Source organism: Pristiophorus japonicus, chromosome 24 (assembly GCF_044704955.1).
Source record: "Pristiophorus japonicus isolate sPriJap1 chromosome 24, sPriJap1.hap1, whole genome shotgun sequence".
NCBI classification, from domain to species: Eukaryota; Metazoa; Chordata; class Chondrichthyes; family Pristiophoridae; genus Pristiophorus; species Pristiophorus japonicus.
In genome coordinates this window covers 10,941,369-10,967,240 of record NC_092000.1, presented here as the reverse complement: position 1 = coordinate 10,967,240, position 25,872 = coordinate 10,941,369, and the positions used below count along the sequence as shown (strand labels likewise).

General features: G+C 46.0%; 1 protein-coding gene across 7 annotated transcripts in view; it reads left to right on the top strand.

Annotated features, from left to right (window-relative positions):
• dock6 (dedicator of cytokinesis 6) overlaps window positions 1-25,872 on the top strand; it is a 180,494-nt gene that overhangs the window by 110,254 nt on the left and 44,368 nt on the right. For 4 of the 7 annotated variants that reach the window (XM_070867242.1, XM_070867243.1, XM_070867241.1 and 1 more), the window contains exons 23-33: window positions 3,923-4,027; window positions 5,830-5,919; window positions 7,704-7,799; window positions 9,430-9,570; window positions 10,221-10,334; window positions 14,593-14,763; window positions 17,030-17,169; window positions 19,153-19,322; window positions 20,190-20,344; window positions 21,962-22,144; window positions 24,028-24,154. In XM_070867242.1, coding sequence (XP_070723343.1) covers window positions 3,923-4,027; window positions 5,830-5,919; window positions 7,704-7,799; window positions 9,430-9,570; window positions 10,221-10,334; window positions 14,593-14,763; window positions 17,030-17,169; window positions 19,153-19,322; window positions 20,190-20,344; window positions 21,962-22,144; window positions 24,028-24,154 — 1,492 coding nt within the window. Of the gene's footprint in view, window positions 1-3,922; window positions 4,028-5,829; window positions 5,920-7,703; window positions 7,800-9,429; window positions 9,571-10,220; window positions 10,335-14,592; window positions 14,764-17,029; window positions 17,170-19,152; window positions 19,323-20,189; window positions 20,345-21,961; window positions 22,145-24,027; window positions 24,155-25,872 lie in introns of those variants that run through there. The other 3 variants (XM_070867245.1, XM_070867244.1, XM_070867246.1) reach the window with 3 other exon arrangements.

Here is a 25,872-nt window from a genome sequence, read left to right as displayed (position 1 = left end):
GGTGGATGCAGAGAGGATGTTTCCACTGATGGGGGAGACTAGAACTAGGGGGCATAATCTTAGAATAAGGAGCCGCCCATTTAAAACTGAGATGAGGATTTTCTTTTCTCAGGGTTGTAAGCTTGTGGATTCGCTGCCTCAGAGAGCTGTGGAAGCTGGGTCATTGAATAAATTTAAGACATAGATAGACAGTTTCTTAACCGATAAGGGGTTATGGGGAGCGGGCGGGAAAGTGGAGCTTAGTCCATGATTGGATCAGCCATGATCGTATTAAATGGCGGAGCAGACTCGAGGGGCCGTATGGCCTACTCCTGCTCCTATTTCTTATGTTCTTATACAAACAGCAAGGACCGCACGTGCAATGTTGGTTGTGGTTTACTTCATTTCTTAAAAGCTTTTCAACAGGGTTGCAGGTTCTTATTAAAGGTATTTAATATGGCTGATTATTAGACCCTTCCGTGCTGGTTCTGTGTCCCCATACTTGTGCAGCCCAACACGTTCAATCCTTTCATATCGGCAGGTTTTACTGTCGGTGCAGACCCGCCAGTGCCATAACACGGAGACCACTTCACCAGGTCAGGCCTTCCACGGACCACGGTTGTTGAGGTTCCGTTGCTTTTCTGTTTTTGGGGAAAAGTGGGAATTGGAGTTCGATTTTATTTTAATGTGATGCCGGTGTTTCACAGAACATCTGCTCGTTTTCTTCTGGACCTATTTTGGCGACGGGTGGGTGGGTGGGGGGGGGGGTGGGTCACAATGCTGTTGAAAGGGAGATCCGATGGATGATTGTAGACATTTTAATGTGTTGTGTGTAAACTCAGATTACCTGCCCCATGTTTTTGTTCAGATTTCAATGTCTTGAGACTTCGAGCACTGTAATTTTTCTGTTTTAATCCAGAAAATAGTTTGTTTAGTGATGAAAAGGTTGTTTTAAAAAGAAAATGAAGCTAAATCGTCGTAAAGCCGCAGGAACAGATGGAGCCGAGCCAGGGGCACCTAAGGAAATGACATTTTTCACAGCTCTTTAACTGCAGATTGGTACTGGAAGTCTAGGTTCTGCTCCAACGTGATCCTGGGGAATTATAGGCTGGTTAGTTTGGCATCTGTACTAATAAAAATTCTGGATTTTGTTTGGAAGGAAGTAATTAGAGAAAGTACAGACGCTAATTGAAAGTCAGCCATGGGCTGGTAAAAGTAGGTCATGTCTAGTAAATGTCTTGGAATTCTTCAAGCGTATGTCCGCATTAGTGGCTGGTGGCCATGTGGGGAGATATTGTGTGTCCTGCCATTCAGACATACTTGGTAAAACACCTTACAACATTGTAAAGTGAAAGATCTTTGGGTAAAGGAGATATCTGCGAATTGCATAATGTATTGATAACTAGTCGGAAACTAATAATAGGAAATAATCAGATTGATCCTGATGTTGAATAAGTTGGTTGAGTTGAACGACCAGTTTTTTTTATTCTTCTAAGAAAAGATATGAAGTTTCCATGTATTGTGTCGGGTTAAAAGGCAGCAGGATGCTGAGAGGAGTATAGTGTTTGTGGTTATCTTCTTCAGTGTTGTAAGCCAGATGTTGGAAGTTAGCTTTTGCTGATCAAGTGAAGCTATTGCACTCTGTTCTGCAGTGTGCTTGTTGAGACAGACTGCACCTGAATAGTGATCTTCAGCTGGGGCGAATTCCTCACATGAGCCAGCACTGAACGGAGTAATGAACTCTGCAAATGATGCTTAATTCTGACCTTTCTGTCTCCTGGCTGTCAACATTCAAGGCTCAGTGTTGAAATTGTTAATTGTTTGCGTTGCGTTTAATCGTGGTGAGAAGACGGCATTGCTGATTTTAAAAACTGGCCCTTTTACTGACAACCTGCCGGTTCTGAGTGCCCAGGTGGGACTGGAAGTTTGTCCCTACGTGGGAAGATGGGAACCGACTGAGCCTTGATACATTGACCGCTCTGGGAATGAGGGATATCACGATAATACATTGCCTGTTCTGTGATGTACAGCATCAATTTATGTTTAAATCATGATCTTGATATTGGAGTTTAGATGAAATTGAGAAGTTATAAATTTACTGACCAGCTGTCTTTCAGCTTTCATGATTCAAGTTTTATGATTAGAATCGTAGTATGTTGCAGCATGGAACCAGTCTTCTGCCCCCCCCCCCCCCATCAAGCATTTTCCTGGATGTGAGCCACCTAGTCTGATCCCACTCTCCTGCCCACCCCCTATACTTTTTAACACTCTTTTTGAAGAAACAATCACATTTTGATTAGAATATTTTTATTGGTACTGTTTTGTCAATAGTTTAGAACATTAGAAAATGGAATTGCTCCAAAAATGCTATCATTTGGAGCCATGTTGCTGCTTAGCCAAGTTCTCCCATCTCGGGTGGGAGAGTAAGTAAAATATTGGAATCCTAATGAACATCCTTCTGAACAGTGGGGAGCGAGCATAGAAGCAGAACACTGAGGCTAGTGTAGTATTATATTGGAGCTCTTTCACAGCAAACGTGCCAAAGGTGGGCAGCAGAAACGGTACAAGGACACCCTCAAAGCCTCCCTGGTGAAGTGCAACATCATCACTGACACCTGGGAAGACCGCCCTAGGTGGAGAAAGTGCATCCGGGAGGGCGTTGAGCTCTTCGAATCTCAATGCTGCGAGCGTGAAGAGATCAGGCGCAGGCAGCGGAAGGAGCGTGCGGCAAATTAGTCCCACCCCCCCTTCCCCCGACGAATATCTATCCCACCTGTGACAGAGTCTGTGGCTCTCGTGTTGGACTGTTCAGCCACCAAAGAACTCACTTTAGGAGTGGAAGCAAGTCTTCCTCGATTTTGAGGGACTGCCTATGATGATAATACTATTGGAATTAGATAGTTCATTTTAATTTGAGATTCTAGAAGCAGACAAGGACACGGAAAGGCCATTTTCCCTATCAAAGTTTGGCCGTCTAGCCCTCTTACTTTCCCAATCTGCTATCCCACTGCCCTGAATGTGTTAACATTTTTTAGAAATTAGGTTTACATACTCGTAGTTCAGGAAACCAAAACCTGTGATATCCAGTTAGTTGATTGCAGCCTCTGACATTTTCTAATTTGAAGCCGTGCAACATCCCTACCCATTCACATTGAGGTTAGCTCTACAGCAGTTCATTGTGGTATACAATGAAATTTCCAATCTGAAGGAGAATTGACAGCATGGGTTCATGCAATTTGAGCACTGCAGTTCAGCAGATAAATCCCAGAGGTCACAAGTTAAAAATGAAGTTAAAAGCAAGGAGGGAAATTGGGGCAAATGTTTTCACCCAAAGGGAAATCGAATTGTAGAATAAGTTACTAGGAAACATGTTGAAAAGGCCAGTTTAAATGGGTTCAATAGATAATTAACTGTATTTCTGCCAAGAGATGAGACTGAGGGGCACGGAGAGAGGATAGATAGATGGGGTTGATCTATGAAAAGGAAATAGGCTTGCTTGAGTTAACGGCTTTTCCTGTTCCAAAATGTTTTCTCTTAAGTGGTTATATACATTTTTGGATGTATGAATTGCAAATGCATTAGTTCTGGCAGGCCTCTGCTATCTGCCCAGCACTGCCAATTCTGCCACTTCGAGTCGGAGAGATCCTGTATTTTCATTGTGGTTTATTTGCTGGGATATTGATGTTACATCGGTGAATTGGTGCTCACTTTCCAGTATTTTACCAATCACTGCGTGTAAGTTGGGTCAGGAGAGATAAATGCAGAAAGTTCTCCGGCTAATTCGAAGTAAACCTAGTCATTCTTTTAAGTACATCCATGATGGAAGGTGTATCGTGATATCCCTGCTGGCAGCTCCCTGTTTTCACTGTGAATGACTGTGTTGTGCCTAGACTCTTGTTTTCACTTTGTGTTTCCTCCTTGTCCTGCCTCCTTTACCTGCCAGGGCATCGACCGTTCTCACTCCTGGGTTAATTCTGCTTACGCTCCCGGCGGGCCAAAGGCTGTGTTGCGGAGAAACCATCCCAATTCAAGCTGTGATCTCAAGCAGGTGCAGAACTGGTGTTTTCATCTTAAAGCATTCATCAAAGCATCATCATCAGTCTACACATAGATTGCTTTCTCATTTTGCCACTCTCTACCGGGACAGACAAGTGCGGTCCAAAATCACATCTGATTCATTTGTTTTTTTTTTTCATTCATCCGTTCCACCGATAGGCGACGGGGGGCTGTGCCTTCAGGAAAAGAATGCTGTGATTCCAACCGTCTTTCTTATTTCCACCCAATTAAGGCCAATCTGGTGCAGCTCCACATCCACCAGCCTCGTGTCAGCATCATCCTGTGATGCACCAGTTGCCCAATCGCTCAATTATACAAACCTTAAACCAAGCAGGGTTTCAGTCCAGAGATGACACTGCCCAGCAAACTGGATCTGCGCCAAATCAAAATTCTCAGTCTCTGAGTTACTTGGCTAGAATGGGGAGAACGCACAAACATGAACCTTGTGTCATTTCTAAATAATATAAGATTATTTTAACAGGCTCGTATCCCAGTTCCAAAGCTGCTGTACTCCTGAATGCAGTGTTAGTTCTAGTGTGGACTTCTGATTCGGACAGGGAATGGGGGGTGCTTGTGTTCTTGAAACTGGGGGATTTTAATTTTTTGCCTCTCCAACAATCTAATAGAACCTCGACTCTCTTGTTACTGAGTACAGGATGAAATGTAGTAGAGAGCAGCAGAGCAGTGCCCTGCAAGAGAAAGGAGTGTGTCTCCAACTCCTAGCGATCCAGCATATGCCTGTCTGTCAGTGAATCTGTGCCTCCCTGTTCAGAGCTGTATAGTCCGAGAGACGGGTGTTCAATCCCTATAAACCAGGTGTGCCAGGAATAATAGCTTCAGATTCAATAAACAATGGCTGGTGAATGTTTCACAAACTATTCAAAGTAGCACCACAGGTTAATAAGGCCATAAAATGCAAGCAAAGCACTGTGGGTTCATTTCTAGAGCAATAGAATTAAAAAGCAGAGCAGTTATGTTCCTTGAACCTTGGTAAGATCACACTTGGAGTACTGTTCATCGTTCTGGTCTCCATATTACAAAAATGATATGTCGAGGGAGAAGGTGCAAAAAGGATTTACACGGCTGGTAACAGAACTGGGAGGTTATACCTATCGGGAAAGATTGAACAGGCTGGGTCTCTTTTCTCTAGCAAACAGAAGGCTGAGGGGTGACCTAATAGAAGTCTTTAAAATGATGGAAGGGGTTTGTTTAATAGGGTAGACATAGAGAAGATGGTTCTACTTGTGGAGGTATCCCAAATTAGAGCTCGTAAATATAAGATAGTAATAAACCCAATAAGGAATTCAGGGAAACCTCCTTTACCCAGAGAGTGGTTAGAATGTGGAACTCGCTACCATAGGGAGTAGTTGAGGTGAATATCACAGATGCATTTAAGAGGAAGCTGGATAAGAACACGTGTGAGAAAGGAATAGAGGGTTACGCTGATGGGGTTGGAGGAGGCAGGGTGGGAGAAGACTCGTGTGGAGTATAAACATCGGCATAGAACAGTTGGGCCGAATGGCCTGTTTCTGTGCTGTAAATTCTCTGTAATGTTCAATATGTTCATGAAGTGGGAGCAGCTCTATCAGAGAAGCTGCACATCCTCCCCATGAAATCAGCTCATCAGTTGAGTTGACATTACACCAGCAGGAAAGCATATATTGGGTTTGGGTTACCGCCATCCCTCATTCTTGTTTCATACTGACTGTTTATCTTTATACTCACCATCTCATTTTTTTCCCCATCCACTAATACCTGTTCTACGCCATCTTGCACCTGTCCCTCATTTCACAGGCAGCAGAGCGGAGTCCCAACCGCATGTCCTCATTTATGGAAGGCTTCTCTCATTCACAACATGGTCACCCGAGATTTTCAACAAAAAAGGTAGACGAAAAACTTCTGCGGTTTGCAATAAATTGGGGAAGTGAAGAATATCCTTGCATGGTGAGGTTTAAGATGGTGACGGTTTGTAAGGAGAGTACATGCCAAATATTTAGCCAGTAGGTTTAATAATGTGACTGTCCAAATGCTCTCTGGGCTTTGAGGTACACTTTCAGCCAATTACAGATCTGAGCTCAGGTCAGGATGATGTATCCGCATAATTTAAAAGGACCATAAGAAGATATTTTGGTTTCAAACTGACCCAGGGCAAAGGTTATAACTGACCTGTTGAACAGAAGAGGTTCTGCTGCGACTGCCCAAATGTTCTCTGACCTCTTTCGTCTCATCCTTCCAGATCCCGCCCCCCCCCCCCCCACTCTGTGTTCCTATTGCAGCACTGAACTATTTTTCGCTCTCTTGACTGCTTCTGAGCGCAAGTGGCGGAGGTCACTCAGAAATCCCATCCAGATTTAGCGTTTGAGCAGTCACTCAGATGTAACAAAGCCGTCACTCCGCGCTCCATCCACCCACTGGCCACCCCGACAGCTGCGGAGAACAGAGTTAGAATAGTTGTCAGAATTCGAACTCGGACCTGAGCCCATTGAGTGGGAGTCGGTGTCCGAGCGCAACAGGTACTGGGTCTCCTGAATGTGATTACAATACTCCCCCACTGGACCTAATAGGTTCCCTAACGGGAGGCCAATGTTCTTCCGCGTGTTCGGATTTGGATGCACCCGCAAAATATATTTATATTTAACTTTTTTCTTTTTAATCAGCTACATCTTGAATCCAGGTGAGCAGTGCTCCTAATTCAGTACTGTGGGTACACCCACTGTTTGGTGGTCCTTATACTTGCAAGGGCAGCTACATTTATATAACGCCCACCACTGCGGCCCAGTAGTGTGTCAGTTTGATGACGGGACAGGCGCACTATTTTCCAGCAGCTCTCACTTGGGTCTCTGGGCCGACCCAATGACTGGCTCTCCAAATATTTAAGAAATCTAAATGTAAAATGTCAGATGTACAATAACTTCGTCAGATGATGTGCTGTTTTATAACGGCAGGAACATCCTACCAGGCGACGTATTATTCTGTTGCTGAGGTGGAGTTGTGTGCAAATTGGTTAGTCTCATTTAAGCTTCGAAAGTCTAAATTGCTGTAAGTAAATCCAGCCAGAGGTCACGGGAACTTTGCAGATTGGAATGTAGTTGTCAGCTTAAAGCTGCAGCTGAGAGACCTCAGCATTTTAAAGACTGTTTTGGGTCAAAGTACGGCCCCTGTGAAAAAAGAAAGACTTGCAGTTATACAGCGCCTTCATGACCACCGTGTTTAATAGCCAATGAGTTACTGTTTGAAAGTAATGTCGGAAACACGGCAGCCAACTTGTGCACACAGCAAGCTCCGAGAAACAACAATCTGATAATGACCAGATAATCTGTTTTCGTGATCAATATTGGCCAGGACACCGGGGGTAACTCCCCTGCTCTTTGAAATAGTGCCGCAGGATCTTTCACGTCCACCTGAGGGGGGCTGAGGGGGACTCGGTTTAACGTCTCGTCTGAAAGACGCCACCTCCGACAGTGCAGCACTCCCTCAGTACTACACTGGAGTAGATTTTTGAGCTCAGTTCCTGGAGTGGGACTTGATCCCACAACCCTCTGACTCTGAGGCCCACTGAGCCGCAGCTCATACTGAGTTAACATCCTGCTTTTAATAAATGAATAAAAGATGTATGTATCTCTTTCAATGGTCTCTTCGGTGTAGTAACTGTTGTTTGTGTTATGTAGCTGCTCCACGAGGAGCTGGCCTTGCAGTGGGTCGTCAGCACCAGCACTGTGCGAGAGGCAGCCTTGCAGCAGGCCTGGTTTTTCTTTCAGCTGATGGTAAGTAGCGGTGATGATTCAGCACTCCCTCGTCACACCCATTAACTAAATTAGCCCGAAGCCGGGGGGGGAAAGCTGATGCAAATTCCGACGTCTTTGAGTCTATTGAAGGGCATTTGCGCGCATCTAATTCTGCAAACTGCCAGCTTTATTCAAGAATTGCAGTGGTTTAGACAGATTAATTGTCATTTACTCACGCCCCACCTGCTCTAAAAACAGGATACGCACGTCAAGTCCATCAGCATCTGACAAGAGGAGAGAAAATAGACACTCTGACTTTTCGAGCAGATGTCTCTCCTCACAACAAGCCTTTGGATGTTGGTCCCAACTCCGAAAAGTTATCCAGATATTCTTTTCTAGTCTAGAATGCCGACAGACGCTGGACATCTCTAGTATTTTTGCTTTTTATTTTTTAATTCTTACTCCCTGTAATGTAAGCTGTTAACATCCGAGCCCGAGTGTCCCTGGAGATGGAGCATGCAGTGTCCACCGGTACGCTCGCGGCCTTCCGCGAAAGCTGGGCGCCGGAGGGGCTGGAGTGCATCATCGCCCTCGGCAACCAAATTTTAATTTGACCATAGTTTTTCAAAAGTATCATTTGATTATTTGTCAGTTTTAGTGCCTCTTTAACAAGGGGAAACTTGATTTAAAGTTAAGTTTAAAATAGTTGTAAGCTGTTGAGTTGTGAGTGGCTTAGCCAGTCACGTGATGTTCACAAGACTCAATAAAACCCCAGCCAGTTGGGTTCGGGGAATCCACGATGAGGCAGGTGGCTGTGAGCCTGGTGGATGAACTGGTAATGTGTCGTGTGATTGTTAAACCTTTTGTTAATAAACCAGCTAGTTCTTGATAGCAATGTGTTGCTATGAATTCTTATGCAAAGAACCCATAAAGCAAATACGTTATAGCGGAATAGAAAAAATTGAACTTCCAATTCAAAATATTAAACTTGCATCTAGTCTCGGCCAGTAAAGCTGCTGCAATGTCCCTCAGCACCTCTTAGACCAGGGAAGGACTAAATCTGCCCTGGTTTCCTGTTCTTGGTGCTATCCGGTGACCCCCATCCTGGGAGATGAGCATGTGTTGACATTAGCTGAAGATAACATGGGCTCAACCCTTTGCTTAAGTAGACTGCCAACCCTCTCTGTAGACCAGGTGCTGCAGTTATTGTTTGGACCACATGGCAGGAGGCACACGAATAGCTTGGTAGATTCTCCCCATCTGATTGCCCCCCTTTCTGAATACCCACATGATGAGATTGGGAATTTTGTGAGGCGTGTGACTGGACTATGTACCAACACTCAGTGATGCTGTGCTTTGGTACTGGTGTTCCCAACTCCATTCACATTAGATGTTCTCATTCATTCACACACTGGAGCTCAGCTACTGCAAATAGCTGCGGGGAAATGCCTGCCATATCGATCAGCATCTCCCCCACGGCCCTGCTGAGATTGGCGACTTGCCATGTGAAGAATCACGGGCACAAACCCCTACTCTGCCACTCTGTACATAATGCATTGTGGCTTCTCATCAATTAGCGCAAACGACCCTTCTGTTTAACCTTGTATAAGAATGTTTCTGGAGACCCAACCCGCAATGCGTTGACTTCCTTGTGCATGTTTTGAAATAGGTGAAAAGTATGGGCCACCATCTCCATCTTTCAGACCGGCTTGAGGCCCTACGGAAAATGAGATTCCCGGAGAGATTTGTGGATGACATAACGGCTTTGGCCAGCATGATCACTTCAGATATTGTCGTCAGGTTCCAGAAGGTGAAGAAAAGAAAGACTTGGATTTCTATAGTGCCTTTCACGACCACTGGACGTCTCAAAGCGCTTTACAGCCAGTGAAGTACTTCAGGAGTGTAGTCACTTTTATAATGTTGGAAACACGGCAATCAATTTGCGCACAGAAACAGCAATACGATAATGAGCAGATAATCTGTTTTTTTTTATTATGTTGATTAAGGGATAAATATTGACCCAGGACATCTGGGATGACTCCCCTGCTCTTCTTCGAAATAGTGCCACAGGATCTTTTATGTCCACTTGGGAGCAGACGGTTTAACGTCTCATCCGAAAGGCGTCACCTCTGACAGTGCAGCACTCCCTCAGCACTGGCACTGGAGTATCGGCCTTTTTTTTTGTATTGCAATCCCTCAACTATTAATTTGTGTAAAATGTTACATTTAATATTTTCAACCGAACTCCGGGGAGACGGGGGGGATACGGCCAACACCAGCAGCCTATGGGACAGCTCAGATGCTCCTGTATCCATAAACTGCAGCCTGCAATGAATAACGTGGGCTGTTGTTTTGGAAAGCAACTTCTGAGACGGTGAATGTTGTTGGTGTGTTGAGCTGTTTGTCCTGATACATTTCAACATTTGTGATATACCTTGCGTGTGTGTGCATCTTTTTCAGGATATTGAGTTGGTGGAACGGCTGAATACCAGCTTGGCGTTCTTCCTCAATGATTTACTCTCCCTGATGGACCGAGGATATGTTTTCAGTCTCATACGCATGTACTACAAACAGGTATTGTGTTGCGTACTGAAGCCACGAGAATTGCTGGGTGGAATGCCTGCTTCACAAGTTGCATGCAAGAGCCCTGATTATCTCAGTGCCACTGGATGATATTACTTGGATGGGAACTTCCATTTGTTCAAGACTTGGGACTGCTACATCCTATTGGATAACAGGAGGTGCTGTAGTACAGCACAGGATTTCCATTGCCTTTGGGGGTCGCTAGTGGTGGAAGCCCATTAGAACAGTGGTTCTCAAACTTTTTTAGTTGAAGGACCCCTTTTCAAATCGATTAGTAATCACGGAACCCCCCCCCCCCCCCCCCCCCATATCTAAGTTGAATATTGTGTACAGTTTTGGTCTCCTAATCTTAGGAAGGACATTCTTGCTATTGAGGGAGTGCAGCGAAGGTTGACCAGACTGATTCCCAGGATGACAGGACTGACATATGAAGAAAGACTGAATCGACTAGACTTATATTCAATGGAATTTAGAAGAATGAGAAACATGTAAAATTCTGATGGGATTGGACAGGTTAGATGCAGGAAGAATGTTCCTGATGTTGGGGAAGTCCAGAACCAGGGGTCACAGTCTAAGGATAAGGGGTAAGCCATTTAGGACCGTGATGAGGAGAAACGTCTTCACTCAGAGAATTGTGAACCTGTGGAATTCTCTACTACAGAAAATGTTGAGGCCAGTTCGTTAGATATATTCAAAAGGGAGTTTGATGTGGCCCTTACGGCTAAAGGGATCAAGGGGTATGGAGAGAAGGCGGGAGTAGGATACTGAAGTTGCATGATCAGCCATGATCATATTGAATTCTGGTGCGGGCACGAAGGGCCGAATGGCCTGCTCCTGCACCTATTTTCTATGTTTCCATACTGCAATACAATAATCATAAGGTGGAAGTGCTGCATGTAATGAGTGTTCTCATAATGCTTTTGAGAAAATGGGTATTTACTTGCAGGTATCAGTGAGATGGGTGTCCCTGCTTCTAACACCAATTCTGGGTACACCGCAGCAATAGGTGGCCACTATTGGACACTTAGGGCCCAAGTTTCCACATGATTCGCGCCTGATTTTTAGGAGCAACTGGTGGAGAACGGACTATTTTAGAAATCGCAATTCTCCACATTTTTTTTTCTGCAGTTCTAGTCAGGTAGAACAGTTCTAGTTTAGAACAGAATTTTTTCTTCAAAAGGGGGCGTGTCCGGCCACTGACGCCTGATTTGAAAGTTTCCACAGTGAAAATGTACTCCAAACTAAAGTAGAATGGCGCCAGTGAAGATTTTTGTAGAACTGAAAAAACCTGTTCTACACATTAAAAAATCAGGCGCAGGTTACAAATTAGGCGCCCAGAACGAGGTGGGGGGGAAGGGAACTCATTAAATTCGACAATAAATCCTTATTTATACTTCTACAAATAAATCCAACCTGAATAACAATTATAAGCCAAGAAAAGATTAAATAAACCATCTTCTTACCTGTGTGAAAGTGCTTCAGCCAGGGAGAATTCTGCAGCTGTTCGTGCCGCTGAGCGAGAGAGGGAGGGAGGAGAGGGAGGAGAGAGAGGAGAGGGGGGGGTCGGGGAAGAGGAGCGGGTGTCAGGTCGGGGGGAGGGGAGCGGGTCTCGGGTCGGGGCGGGGAGAGCGGGTCTCGGTCGGGGCGGTGGGGGGGTGGGGGGAGAGCGGGTCTCGGGGGGGAGCGGGGGTCGGGTCTGGTCGGCTGGGGGGGGGGGAGGGAGGGAGCGAGTGTTGGGTCTGGTCGGGCGGGGAGCAGGAGCTGGCCGTGGGAGGAGCCTCATTCACGCAGCCCCAGTGAGGCCATTGGGCCAGGGCTAGGGGCTGCGTGCTTCGGGCCCCTCCCACACAGTTCCGCGCCTGGAGCTACTGCACTTGCGTGCCGACTGTAGCGCGCATGTGCAGAGGTCCCGGCACTGTTTTCAGCGCAGGGACCTGGCTCCGCCCCCCCACAGCTCGTGCCGGCTGCGCCGAATGCCACAAGACCTGTAAGTCGGTGGAGAATACCGAGGATTTTTTTAGGCGCGAAAAACGGGCGCCCAGCTCGGAGGGGCGCCCGTTTTTTTTCTTGTGGAAACTTGGGCCCTTAGTGCTGAATAATGTTTAAAGCATTCAGCAGGCTGACCAAGATGAGTGAGGGTACGAACACCCATGTACGTGCCGTGATGATGCTGCTGGAAGCAGGACGTACCGCCATACAATCCCACTGGCATGTTCTGCAACAGCTGCACTGTGGGATTGTACGTGTGTACGTGAACACGCTGAGGCATGTGCTTGAAGGGCGCCGCGGGCACACTGACCACGTGTTGGGAGGATGGCACAGGATCGCCACGTTGGGGAGAGGAATCGGCCCGACTGGCAGGGAGTGCTCGTTGCAAAATGAGTGAGAGCTGTGGGCCTCTCTGAGGAGGCGGGCCCAGCCGTTGAGAATAATTTGCAAGAATTGAATCGTTGTCTGTTTTATAAAGATGAGCAGGCTTGAAATTACCTCTGGTCGCAGACCCCCTGGAAAGTCTCCACGGAAAGTCTACCTCTGCGGACCCCAGTTTGAGAAATATTGCATTAGAACACCAGGCTTACCTAAAATATACACAAGAGTCTGAAAGTTTTGACCCGGTCTGCTCCTTGTCCATTCCAACAATAAGCTAATCTCCCTGGATATTTGTGTTTTGGTCCTTGACTCCGATACTGGCTATGATCGGATGTCCAGTACTTAAGCAAGAATGAAGAAGATGGAAGACAGGAGTGTGCAACTGAAGGCAGGTCACTTGATTAATAAATTCAAAGGCAAAATACTGCGGATCCTGGAAATCTGAAATACTCAGCAGGTCAGGCAGCACCTGTGGAGAGAGAAACAGAGTGAACGTTTCCAATCGATGACCTTTCGTCAGAGCTAGAAAATTTTCTGGTTAAAAGTTTGTCTTGTTTCCAAATCCATTGCCAGCTTTTCTTTTCATTTCTTCCCCACAAAGGTGGCAGAGACATAAGAGAAGAGATGGCTCCCAATTAGATTGACAGACGAAATCAGGGGATCCACACAGCTAATATGGCCCAAATGTTTGACATCATTGGAGTTGAGGTGGAAGATCCGCCATGGTCTTACTGAATGGCGGAGCAGGCTCGAGGGGCCGAGTGGCCAACTCCTGCTCTTAATTCTTGTTATGTTATCATTATTAGATTGAGGAAATGGAGTGTCATTACAAATGAGCATTGCCTAGCACTCGCTTAGAGTAGAATAAATGCCTTTAATGTCACTTCCTATAAAGGCAGCGTTTTTCAATCCAAATGTTTCTATGCAGGTACAGCAAGTGATCAGGAATGCCAATAGAATCTTGGCCTTTATTGCAAAGGGGATGGAGTATAAAAGCGGGGAAGTCTTGTTATACAGGGTATTGGTGAAGCCATACCTGGAATACTGCGTACAGTTTTGGTTTCCATATTTATTAAAGGGATATACTTGCTTTGGAGGCAGTTCAGAGAAGGTTCACTAGGTTGATTCGGAGATGAGGGGTTTGACTTATGAGGAAAGGTTCAGTAGGTTGGGCCTCTACTCATTGGAATTCAGAAGAGTGAGAGGTGATCTTATCGAGACATATAAGATTATGAGGGGGCTTGACAAGGTGGATGCAGAGAGGATGTTTCCACTGATAAGGGAGATTAGAACGAGGGAGGCATAATCTTAGAATATTAGAATAGAATTAGAACCATTTAAAACTGAGATGAGGAGAAATTTCTTTCTCAGAGGGTTGTAAATCTGGAATTCGCTGCCTCAGAGAGCTGTGGAAGCTGGGACATTGAATAAATTTAGAACAGAAATAGACAGTTTCTTAAACGATAAGGGGCTCTGGGGAGCGGGCAGGGAAGTGGAACAGAGTCCATGATCAGATCAGCCATGATCTTATTAAATGGCGGAGCAGGCTCGAGGGACCGTATGGCCTACACCTGCTCCTATTTCCTGTGTTCTTATTTCTACAGAAAGAAAGTCACAGACTATTCTTCCCTCTTCATTTTGGTCTGATCTTGCCACGTATGGTGTAGGTCAGAATTTGTACTCTTGTCGCGAGGGGATCTGATCTTGAACAATGCCGAGCTACGGTTTGGAACTGACCTAGGTTCTACAGCCTGTCTTTTGGGTGATTGATTCCATTCCAGTGATGAGGGAGGATTAACTTAGCCACAGTGATCGGGGTCATTCCAACCTGAGTTAATGCTCTCTTGTGTGTGTTTTTTTTCCCTTCTCCCATCTAAAGGTCAGTATGAAACTGCAGACTGTGCAGAACCCAAATGCCCTAATTGCTCTACGACTGGATTTCATCCGCATTATCTGCAGCCACGAACACTACATCACGCTGAATCTCCCGTGCAGCACCCTGTCCCCCCCTGCGTCCCCGTCCCCGTCGGTTTCCTCCGCTACATCCCAGGTAAGCACCTTCTCCTTACCCTGCTCTTTCAAACCCCATCGTAGGTTTGATCAGCCTGGCGCCAACAAGAGGTTTAAACTCAAACCTAAAATAATTGACAAAACAACCAGAGAGGAGACGAGAATGTGTTTTACACAGCGGGTTATTATGATCTGGAATGCACTGGGTTGGTGGAAGCAGATTCAATAATCACTTTCAAAAAGGAATTGGATAAATACTTGAAGGGGAGAAAATTGAAGGGATATGGGGAAGGAGCAGGGAGAGCGGGACTCATGGTTAGCTCTTTCAAAAGAGGCATAGTGGACTGACTGACCTTCTGAGCTGTTAAGATTCTATGATCTTAACCTGTATCGAGCGAATGCAGCATTTCTTTAGTTTCTTTTTGGTAACATTGGGGAAGGGCATCATAATTAAAGGTTTTGACACTTTTAAAAGACACAGATCTGACGGAAAATTCCTGTGTAAATAATCTGCTAGGTTTGGAAGCCTATCAGTGGTCTTTAATTTCTTTTTAAGTTGGTTTGCTATTAAATTTCTTGGATTTAAAAAAATATTCTTCAGAACAACAGCTGATTATTTGGAACTGTATTTTAAGGCATATTTTTCCCCTTTAATTTTCTCCCCATCATCATCATCATAGGCAGTCCCTTGGAATCGAGGAAGACTTGCTTCCACTCTTAGAATGAGTCCTTAGGTGGCTGAACAGTCCAATACGAAAGCCACACGCTCATTGGCCTCTGCCTCTGCAGTTCTCAATTCAGCTGCTAGAAGCATCACAGGAGCATTTAGTTCATGCTGGGTACAGCTCGACTTCACTCCATTGGCAATTCTCCGTTGGTGAGCCCAGGCAGTGCATATGTGCAGGCTCTGTAGCTGAAGCTGTTCTCGCCCGATGCCCATATAGGCACGTTCCAGCTGGGGTCACTGGGTTCCAATCAGAAAAGAAAGACTGACTTGAATTTATATCGCGCCGTTCACGACCACCGGACTTCTCAAAGTGCTTTACAGCCAATGAAGTACTTTTGGAGCGTAGTCACTGTTGTAATGTGGGAAACGCGGCAGCCAATATGCGCACAGCAAGCTCCCACAAACAGCAATGTGATAATGACCAGATAATCTGTTTTTGTTGTGTTGATTGAGGGATAAATATTGGCCAGGACACCTGGGGATAACTCTCCTGCTCTTCTTTGAAGTAGTGGCGTGGGATATTTTACATCCACCTGAGAGAGCAGACGGGACCTCGGTTAAACGTCTCATCCAGAAGACGGCACCTCCAACAGTGCAGCGTTCCCTCCGTACTGCACCACAGTGTCAGCCTAGATTTATGAGCTCAAGTCCCTGGAGTGGGACTTGAACCCATAACCTTCTGACTGAGACGAAGGTGCTACCCACTGAGCCACAGCTGACACACAAGGAGTTTGGAGCAGGCACCCTTGCTGGTTTTATTTTCCTCTAGCCCAGGGCCAGTTGCTTGGCTGAGATCAGCTCGCTTGGCACAGAGCAAGAATTGAACGTGGTGGTCCTTCTATTTTCTGTGGCTGAGCTCCACTTGAGCTCACTTGACAATGGAGCCATTGGGAACCTTGGAGATCACTATGTGTAGTCTTTATCGGGGCCACTGCTCTTAGGTCTGTTCGGTGTTGAGCTCCCGCGGAGACCTTATCCTAAAGGACTAGAAGTTCCTTTATATCAGATTGATCCACACACTTCTTGGGTTCTCCCTCTCCCCCCCCCCCCCCCCCCCCCCACACACACACACACACACACACACAAAATCTGTTGCAAGTAAGCAATTCACTCTGCACTTCTGGAGGGCACTAGTTATTGGGCACAACAGTTTCTTTATCCACTTGCCAGGTTCCTTGGGTGGAAAATAAAAAGGAGATGTCTGATTTTAACTTGTCTTGGGTCTGATATTTTGTCCTGTACTGTGAACCCATCCTCGAGTGATCTGGTTTGCTAAAGTGCCAAGTGGATGTTGGCTGCTCCTGTGGTGCTTTTGGTAGCTGCATTGACAGCAGCGCAGGCAGAGGTCCAAGAGCATATTATCTGCACACCTTATTAACCAACTTGTGGTAAAGTGCTCCATAAATGTAGTCTTTCATATCAAAATTGCTAACTGTGGCTATTCTTGGAATGGTACTAAAAAGCGGACAAAAACTTTTCTATTTAAAAAAAAAGTGTGGAAGTAAAATTGTCCTGAGAGGACATGTTTTGTGAGCTGTATCTGAATTGCTGCTGACTGGGATTGTATTTCATTCTGCAGAGTTCGGGTTTTTCTACGCTGGTTCAGGATCAGAAGATAGCCAACATGTTTGAGATGTCCGTGCCTTTTCGACAACAGCACTTTCTGGTGGGGCTACTATTGACAGAACTAGCCTTGATACTAGAACCTGACGTTGAAGGGTAAAAGCATCTCAATTTTGATTACCAAACAGAGTGCTGGCAATAACTCTTTCCCATGGCAGCTGGTGATGATTCTGCCATTCTCGCCCCACCTAGATTGGTCAAAGAGAGAGGTTTTAATCAGCTTCGTAAAGGAGGAGAGAGAGAGAGAGACAGGTGTTAAGGGAGGGAATTTCAGAGCTTGGGGCCTAGACAACTGAAAGCACGGCAGCCATCTTTTGTTTCTTGTTCCATTACCATCTCATTTTAGGCCATTATCCCTTTATCTCTCTGATCTCTCCTGCCTTCCACCCTATCATGGACCTTCCCTTTTGTTCTTTCCTCCCCTCCCCTTTTTCCTGCCCTTGCGCTTCCGAACTTTTCCAGTTCTGACAAAGGGTCTTTGACCTGAAACGTTGACTCTGTTTCTCTCTCCACAGATGCTGCTTGACCTGCTGAGCGTTTCCAGCATTTTCTGTTTTTATTTCACATTCCAGCATCCGCAGTATTTTGCTCTTGTTGATTGTGTGGGCAAGCAAACTCTTCTATACTGTCCCCTTTTATTCTCTGGCGGGTGTGCTGCTACGTACTCTCAGTAGGGGTGAGACATTTGGCATCAGTGTCCCAGGTAGAGACTGGAAAACAGGCCCAGGATCTGTTTCCCGATTCACTGCCTGGAAACCGTAGTGTGTGAACATTGGCTGAGGGCAGAATTGGGCTCGGCTGTGATGGCCCCACGGTTGATGCTCGCTCTCGAATGCTCACGTTGGGAGCTGTGAGCTGCTCTAGACACTGAGTGTACAGTACAGTATGCCCTCCCTAACAGCACTGTGGGAGCACCTTCACCACACGGACGGCAGCGGTTCAAGATGGCGACTCACCATCACCTTCTCAAGGGCAGTTAGGCATGGGCAATAAATGAGCCACAGTGCATGAACGAATAATTACAAAAAAGCCCAGGGCTGCCCAGCTTTCCCTATTCCAAGCCTCCGGTTCAGTCCCTGTACGGTGCTGATTTAATTTTGACAATGACCTTGCATTTATATAACACCTCATGTCTCGGGATGTCCCAGAGCACTTCACGTACAAGTCTAATCGCGGTATGCGTAAAACTTATCCTATGGCTGGCTTTACTTTCAGAAGCATATTAACTAAACAGTCAGCTCATTACTGTTGGTGGGATCTTGCCACATGCAACATGACAGTGGTTGTTTGCCCCTTTAGCACATACTGCACTTCTAAGTAAGTCATTGTACACGAAGCACTTTGGGACATCCAGAGGGATGTGATAGTCTTTCAGAATTACTAAATGTAATGAAATTATACTGAATGGACAGATGTGCTGCACACAAAGCAGCCGTTGAGTACTACAGAAAGACTCTGTAGCTGAGGCAGTGGGTATGTGTGTGCCAATTGTAGCGGGCAGTGATGCCTGGGGACGTGACATGTTGTGGCTTACTGCTGTCTACCTGAACCAGGTATCTCCATACAGATTAAAGTGGACAGTCGTCTCTTTGCTGTTTGTGAGATACTGCGGACACAAAATGGCTGCCACGTTTGCCTATAAAATGATGCGATAAAGTGCTGTTTAATTGTAAGTGTTTTTACTGCTCGATGTTATTCATGATTCAAGTGGACACAATATAAAAATGGCACACGCCTACTGTTATGTATGTAACCCGTGGCAAACTGTATCACACCATCACCAGAGGACATACCTGTTGGGAGTCCCAAGGGATCCCAGCATCCCTTGGGAGCACTGTATATAAGCAGGCCTCCCACGCTGTACCAACACTCTGGAGCTTAAGTAAAGGAGCTAAGGTCACACTTACTCATTGTATACAGTACTCAGTTGTATCCTTTATTATGAGCATAACACCCACCATTCGCAACGGTACTGGTAGAGCATTAGCAGGTCACCTGTTACAGGCTGTGGGTAGATTGGGCAGTGTTGCTGACTCTGTGTGTGTGTGTGTGTGTGTATGCACACTTTTTCTTTTCCAGCTTGTTCTTTCTGCATAAAAAGGCAATCGGCGCAATCCACAACCTGATGTGCAGCCACGATGCAGACCCACGGTACACCGATTGCGAGGTGAAAGCCCATGTGGCAAAGCTTTATTTACCACTGATCGGCATCGTCATGGACACCCTGCCGCAGCTGTACGATTTCACAGGTAGGAAAGAGCGTAACTGGGTCCACTGTTCGGTAATGACCGCGGCTAACTGGAATTCAAGGAGCAGTCAGTTAGAGCACTCAGTGCTGTGGGGGTTTGATCTTCTCTGTGCAGGCGAGGCACTTCCTCACAAAAAGCTCAGAGCAACAACAATAACTTGCATTTATATAGCATCTTTAACGTAGTAAAACGTCCCAAGGCACTTCACAACGTTTGACACCGAGCCACATGAGATACTAGGATGTGTGACCAAAAGATTGGTCAAAGAGAAAGGTTTTAATCAGCTTATTAAAGGAGCAAAGACAGAGAGGTTAAGGGAGGGAATTTTGGAGCTTGGGGCCTAGACAACTGAAGGCACAGCAGCCAATGGTGGGAGTGAAGAAAATCAGGGATGCACAAGAGGCCATAATTGAAGGAGCGCAGAGATCTCTGAGGGTTGTAGGGCTGGAGGGGGTTACAGAGCTAGGGAGGGGCGAGGCTGTGGAGGGATCTGAGAGCAGCCTTCAGCTCTAGGAGCAGTCAGTAGCAATCGGGGCATCGCTGCGGAGAGCAGGGGGATTGTGAGGAAGATAAAAGGATCTCAGACCTTAATTAAAAAATGGAGTGGAAGAAAAGAGGCTGCGGGGTGGAGGGGGCTGGGCACGGTGGAAAGGAAAAAACAGAAGTAATTGAAATAAGTGATAAAAGGTGGAGGTGGTGATTGGCGTAAGCAGTGTCTGGGGTAGCGGAGATCAGGAGCGCTGAGTATTGTCCATCCATATGTCCATAGCAAGAAGATGATGGCGCATGTGGAACATGACGGGGGCGTGAATGCTGGTCACTGTCTTTAGCTCTCATCAAATACTCGCTGCTTCCCTTCCCCAACAGAAAACGGCAACCAGAAGGGACGTCTTGCTGCTTCGATGATGGATGAAGTGGACACCGAGAACAGCAGCATGATCAGTCAGACCATCGCCATGGCAATAGCAGGATCGCCAGTGCCCCACCCAAACAGAAGCTCCCCATTCCAGCTTCCTGTCATGGTAGGACACCAATCATTGACGGTGGAGCAGCTGAATGAGCTTGTTCCAATGATGCCTTATTTATGTTATTTCTTTTCGTCGTTTGATTCCATACCGGTAAGGGGTTAAAAGCGCTTATCAAGACAGAGAAACCCAGGGGCTGTGTGGCCTCTTAGTAAATCAGATGCCCAGTGCTGCTTGGACTTATTGACCCTTCTGGATCAGAATCACAGCTGACTCTGCTACCCATGCCCCCCCCCCCCCATTGTGGTGACTTTTGTCCTGGTAAATTTGACCCTCATGCATTTGGTATAAAGCTCAAAATGGCTGTGGTATCGGAGCATATTTTATATATACCGAGGACTGTCTATAGTTAAAACTAAATCTTTGCTGAACGGAGGCAGCCAAATAAAATCAGATTTCGCGCCAATATTCCCCTCCCTCCACTGCCTCTTCTATTATTCTCCCTGCACACCCTTCCCCTGCTGAGCAGCCTGACGGATCCACCACTAACCTCCTGTCACCATGCGACTCTGAAGATTTTGTTTGAGTGACGCTAGAAAAATGTGCAAAGGTTCAACAACAACAACTTGTATTTATATAGCGCCTTTAATGCAGTGAAATCTTCCAAGGCGCTTCACAGGAGTGTTATGAGATTTTAAAAAATTGACACCGAGCTGCTAAAGTAGAAATTAGGGCAGGTGACCAAAAGCTTGGTCAAAGAGGTAGGTTTTAAGGAGCGTCTTGAAGGAGGAAAGAGAGGTAGAGAGGTTTAGCGAGGGAGTTCCAGAGCTTGGGACCCAGGCAACAGAAGGCACGGCCACCAATGGTTGAGCGATTATAATCAGGGATGGTCAGGAGGGCAGAATTACAGGAGTGCAGACATCTGGGGGGGAAAGAGGGGGTTGTAGGGCTGGAGGGGCGAGGCCATGGAGGGATTTGAAAATAAGGATGAGAATTTTGAAACTCGCCTTTGGGTGAAAAGAGAAATTTCGGCCCAATTCAGGAATTTCTTCAGGGTAATTGACACAAGGAATGAACTTCTGGATAGGGCAGTGGAGGGAAAGCACCTGGAATCAGTTGACGAACCCCTGGATGGGCGAAGTGTTGATTTTTCCAGATGGATGTGGAACTGATTGACCTTCCTCATGCCTATTTATATTGTTCTTCGCCCCTCCCTTCTCTTGATAGCAGGTGAGATTACAGGACCTTGCAGGACATTGTAACAGTAGAAACATTGTCCCACTACTCCACATCATGGTACCAACCTGCTGTGCTACCATACCACCCCTGGGTATTATCTTGCCATAAGAAATAGATGCAGCTGTATGCCATATGGCCTGCTCCGCCATTTAGTAAGATCATGGTTGATCTTCTACCTCAACTCATTCTTCCTGCCCGATTCCCATATCCCGTGATTCCCTTAGAGTCCAGAAATCTCAGCCTTCAATATAGGGAATTATTTTAAGTGAAGAAATTTTCTATTTCAGCCAGACTCCCTGACCTCAGATGTATCAACTGATACTGGTGTACTAGCCCTTCTGACAACTTGCCCAACTGCAGACATTGCCCCTGAACTCGTGGGTGTAAAATGTACTGAACCGGATGAGTTGTAATGCAAGCTCTGTGCCTTTGCAGCCCAGCCGGCAGTATGCCAGCCTGTCGGCCGAATCCAGTCGCATCCTTCTCATCTGTTTCCTCTGGGTCCTGAAGAATGCAGATGAGGAGATCCTGCAGAAGTGGTTCACAGACCTGTCAGTGTTCCAGCTAAACCGACTGCTAGACTTACTGTACCTCTGCATATCCTGCTTCGAATACAAGGTAAGCACTCAGAGCAGTGGGATTGTGGAGCCTGTGGTGTGAGAGAGGGTGCCTGTGGCTACGGTTCAGTTTCAATATCGGCTGTGTGTTTTTTCTGACATGCGGTCCATTGAGATACACTTTTGTATTTGTTCTAACCCCTTGAATCAGTGACCTCGCAGTTCTGTTGCTGAGTTGACAGATTGGCAAACCACAGCTTGTATTTATCTTGCGCCGCTTGACGTCGTAAAAACGTCACAGAGTTTAACAGGAGCATAATCAGACAAAATCTAATAGTGCGATTGGGAGCGAGCCCCACGAGCATGTTTGCTGTGGGAAGATAACAGGAAAGTAAATTCGAAACAAAGGGACTTTTATGCTCCGTAATCAGGATAAGGACTGTTCGGCTGTAACCATCAACAGTCAGCACTATGTTGGGGATCCTTGACTTTTTTTTAGATGCCTGACATTTTCTCACTGGTATTGTCACATCAAACTCCTGAACCTCTGAGACCCCATCCATCTAAAAGATAATTGTTGTAGTTTATCCAAGCAGAAAATAGCAAGAATGAGTCTTATTTTACCACAAGATCTAAGGAGCTTAATATTATTAAACTTTAATTTCACTTACTGGTGCCAGAGGCTTATTCATATAACTGCATCCCGACCAAAGCTGGACTCCAATCATTCACACAACAGCTCAAATGGGTTTCTGAAAGAGCCAAAGATAGCCGTGATATGTGGACTATCTGTGTTTGAATCAGGACCTGTACCTCTACACTAATAAAACGGTGAGTGAAACAGCTGGAGTGCACACTGTGAAATGCTGTCAGAGCCTTAATGTTGTAAAAGCTCTTGGTTGGAACAGCTTCAGGATTGAAATAGTGATCCACAGATTATCTTGAGGATCAGAACCTGTCGTGGATCTTGTGCCCAATCGCTCAGTCTTTGTTTCCTCCGATTATCATCAGGTTTTCAAAGCCTCCCCAGCTTGGCATCATTACCTAATCATCCCTTCCCCATCGCTTCACCCTTGCTGTGTCCTACACTGCAGACTATGACTTTTCACCTAGATTTCTTCATAAAATTGTTACGGTCTTAGTCATCCCTTTAGCTTATAGTGTGGAGAAACCTCCCAGGCAGATCTGGCACGTGTTTGTCATTGTATTAGCATTTAGCTCTGTTTCCTGAACAACACGCAGATGTTTAACTGTGTGGGACTAAAATCCTCTTGAGGATCTAGAAATAGAATTGAGGATCTCACAGACCACACTGCTGTGAGCTTTGCAGCGAATTGTATCTAACAGCATTGCAACATGGTACCATAGTGGTTATGTTAATGGTCTAATGATCCGGGGACATGAGTTCAAATCCCACCACAGCAGCTGGGGAATTTAAATTAAATTAATTAAATCTGTGGAGGGGGGGGGAAGAGCTAGTGTCAATAATGGTGACAATGAAATTACTGGATTGTCATAAAAGCCCATCTTAATGTCCTTTTAGGGAAGGAAATCTGCTGTCCTTACCCGGTCTGATCTATATGTGACTGCAGACCCACAGCAATTTGGGTGACTCTTAATAGCAAGCCAGTCATGAAGGTTCACCACCTTGTCGAGGGCAATTGGGGATGGGCAATAAATGCCAGCGACGCCCACATCCCATGAATAAATGTATTTTTAATTCATCGGCGGGATTTTTTACTGGTACAGTGGCTCATTATCGGGGTGCTGATGGGGTGATGTAGTACGAGAGCTCAGCTCCTCGTCCACTGACAGAGTTGGTCCCTTGCTGCAGAAGGTGTTCCAGCGTTTCTCCAAATGAGGCAAGAATAAGACAAGTTGCCACAAGAAATCTCAGCGTGGTCAGTGAAAGGTTTTCACAGGCGATTGATTTGTTGGTTCCAGGGTAAGAAAGCTTTTGAGCGGATTAACAGCCTGACATTTAAGAAATCCCAGGATATGAAAGCACGACTGGAAGAGGCCATTCTCGGGACTATAGGAGCTCGGCAAGAGATGGTGCGGCGGAGTCGAGGTATGCAGGCCTCTGTCTGAATTCTCTCCCATTGATCTGCGTTTCCCGCATTCGCTCATTAACCTGCCGCATACAGACAAAGGTGGAAATTCTGTGCCTATACATTGTTTTGTTGGGCTTGGGGCTTCAGACCAATTTTCTACATTGTTCAATCCCGAAGCTCCTACCTCTGACTGCGGTAAAGTATCACAGGCACTGGTCGCCCTTCTGTGCCACACTTAAGTGAATATTTTTCATCCGTGAGCCTGGACAGTGCATGTCTCCATCCAGCACTTGCCCTCCCATTCCCCCATCCACTCCTCTCAAAGATCACTGGGTAGTCATCTAGCACCCTAACCAATTCTATAGCGCAGAAGCACTGAGGCTAATTGCAGCACCCTAACTAAGATACGGGGTACAAACCTGTGACCTCCTCGTTCTGAATTGCTCAGCTACTCAATGTCTTACCCATCCAAGCCATTGGAGAGAGGGAAGGGAGGTTGTATGTTAGTGACACATGCATGCAGATCAGTGCACCCTCTGACTCAATCCCCAGTTCATTGTGTGTTTGACTAGCTACAGCCAGAAGTGCATTCTTCCATCCCTTTATTCACAGAGCTCTTGTTTGGATTAAGTGCCTGGTAACAGCAGATGCTAGTGCTACGATGTCACCTCTCCTGAATGTACGGAGCAATGTAAAAATAAGATCTGCAGTTAGTACATGAGATTTAGTGGTGGAGGATCATAAGAACATAAGAATTAGGAACAGGAGTAGGCCATCTAGCCCCTCGAGCCTGCTCCGCCATTTAAAAAGATCATGGCTGATCTGGCCGTGGACTCAGCTCCACTTACCCGCCCGCTCCCTGTAACCCTTAATTCCCTTATTGGTTAAAAAACTATCTATCTGTGATTTGAATACATTCAATGAGCTAGCCTCAACTGCTTCCTTGGGCAAAGAATTCCACAGATTCACAACCCTCTGGGAGAAGAAATTCTTTCTCAACTCGGTTTTAAATTGGCTCCCCCATATTTTGAGGCTGTGCCCCCTAGTTCTAGTCTCCCCGACCAGTGGAAACAACCTCTCTGCCTCTATCTTGTCATTCCCTTTCATTATTTTAAATGTTTCTATAAGATCACCCCTCATCCTTCTGAACTCCAATGAGTAAAGACCCAGTCTACTCAATCTATCATCATAAGATAACCCCCTCATCTCCGGAATCAGCCTAGTGAATTGTCTCTGTACCCCCTCCAAGGCTAGTATATCCTTCCTTAAGTAAGGTGACCAAAACTGCACGCAGTACTCCAGGTGCAGCCTCACCAATACCCTGTACAGTTGCAGCAGGACCTCCCTGCTTTTGTACTCCATCCCTCTTGCAATGAAGGCCAACATTCCATTCGCCTTCCTGATTACCTGCTGAAACTGCAAACCTGCAATCAGTACCTATTATTGTGTCAACATGTTATCAAACTGCAGTTGCATCTGGTCTCCATTCCATGGTGTCTGGACAGCTCAAGAAGGACAGAACTGCTGATGACATTCTGTGGCCTGATGTTTTAAGGCTGTTTGAACCAGAGAATGAGCGGAATTGGTGGGGCGGGGAGGGAAGGCGGGCGAAATAAAACGCAAGGCCAGCAAACTGCTTGATACAGTCAGTTCAAAGCTTCCTGTTTCAAATTAGAGCTATCTCGATCGGCGTCGTAACTGTCACATGGTTCAAGTGGGCTAACCCATTTAAGAG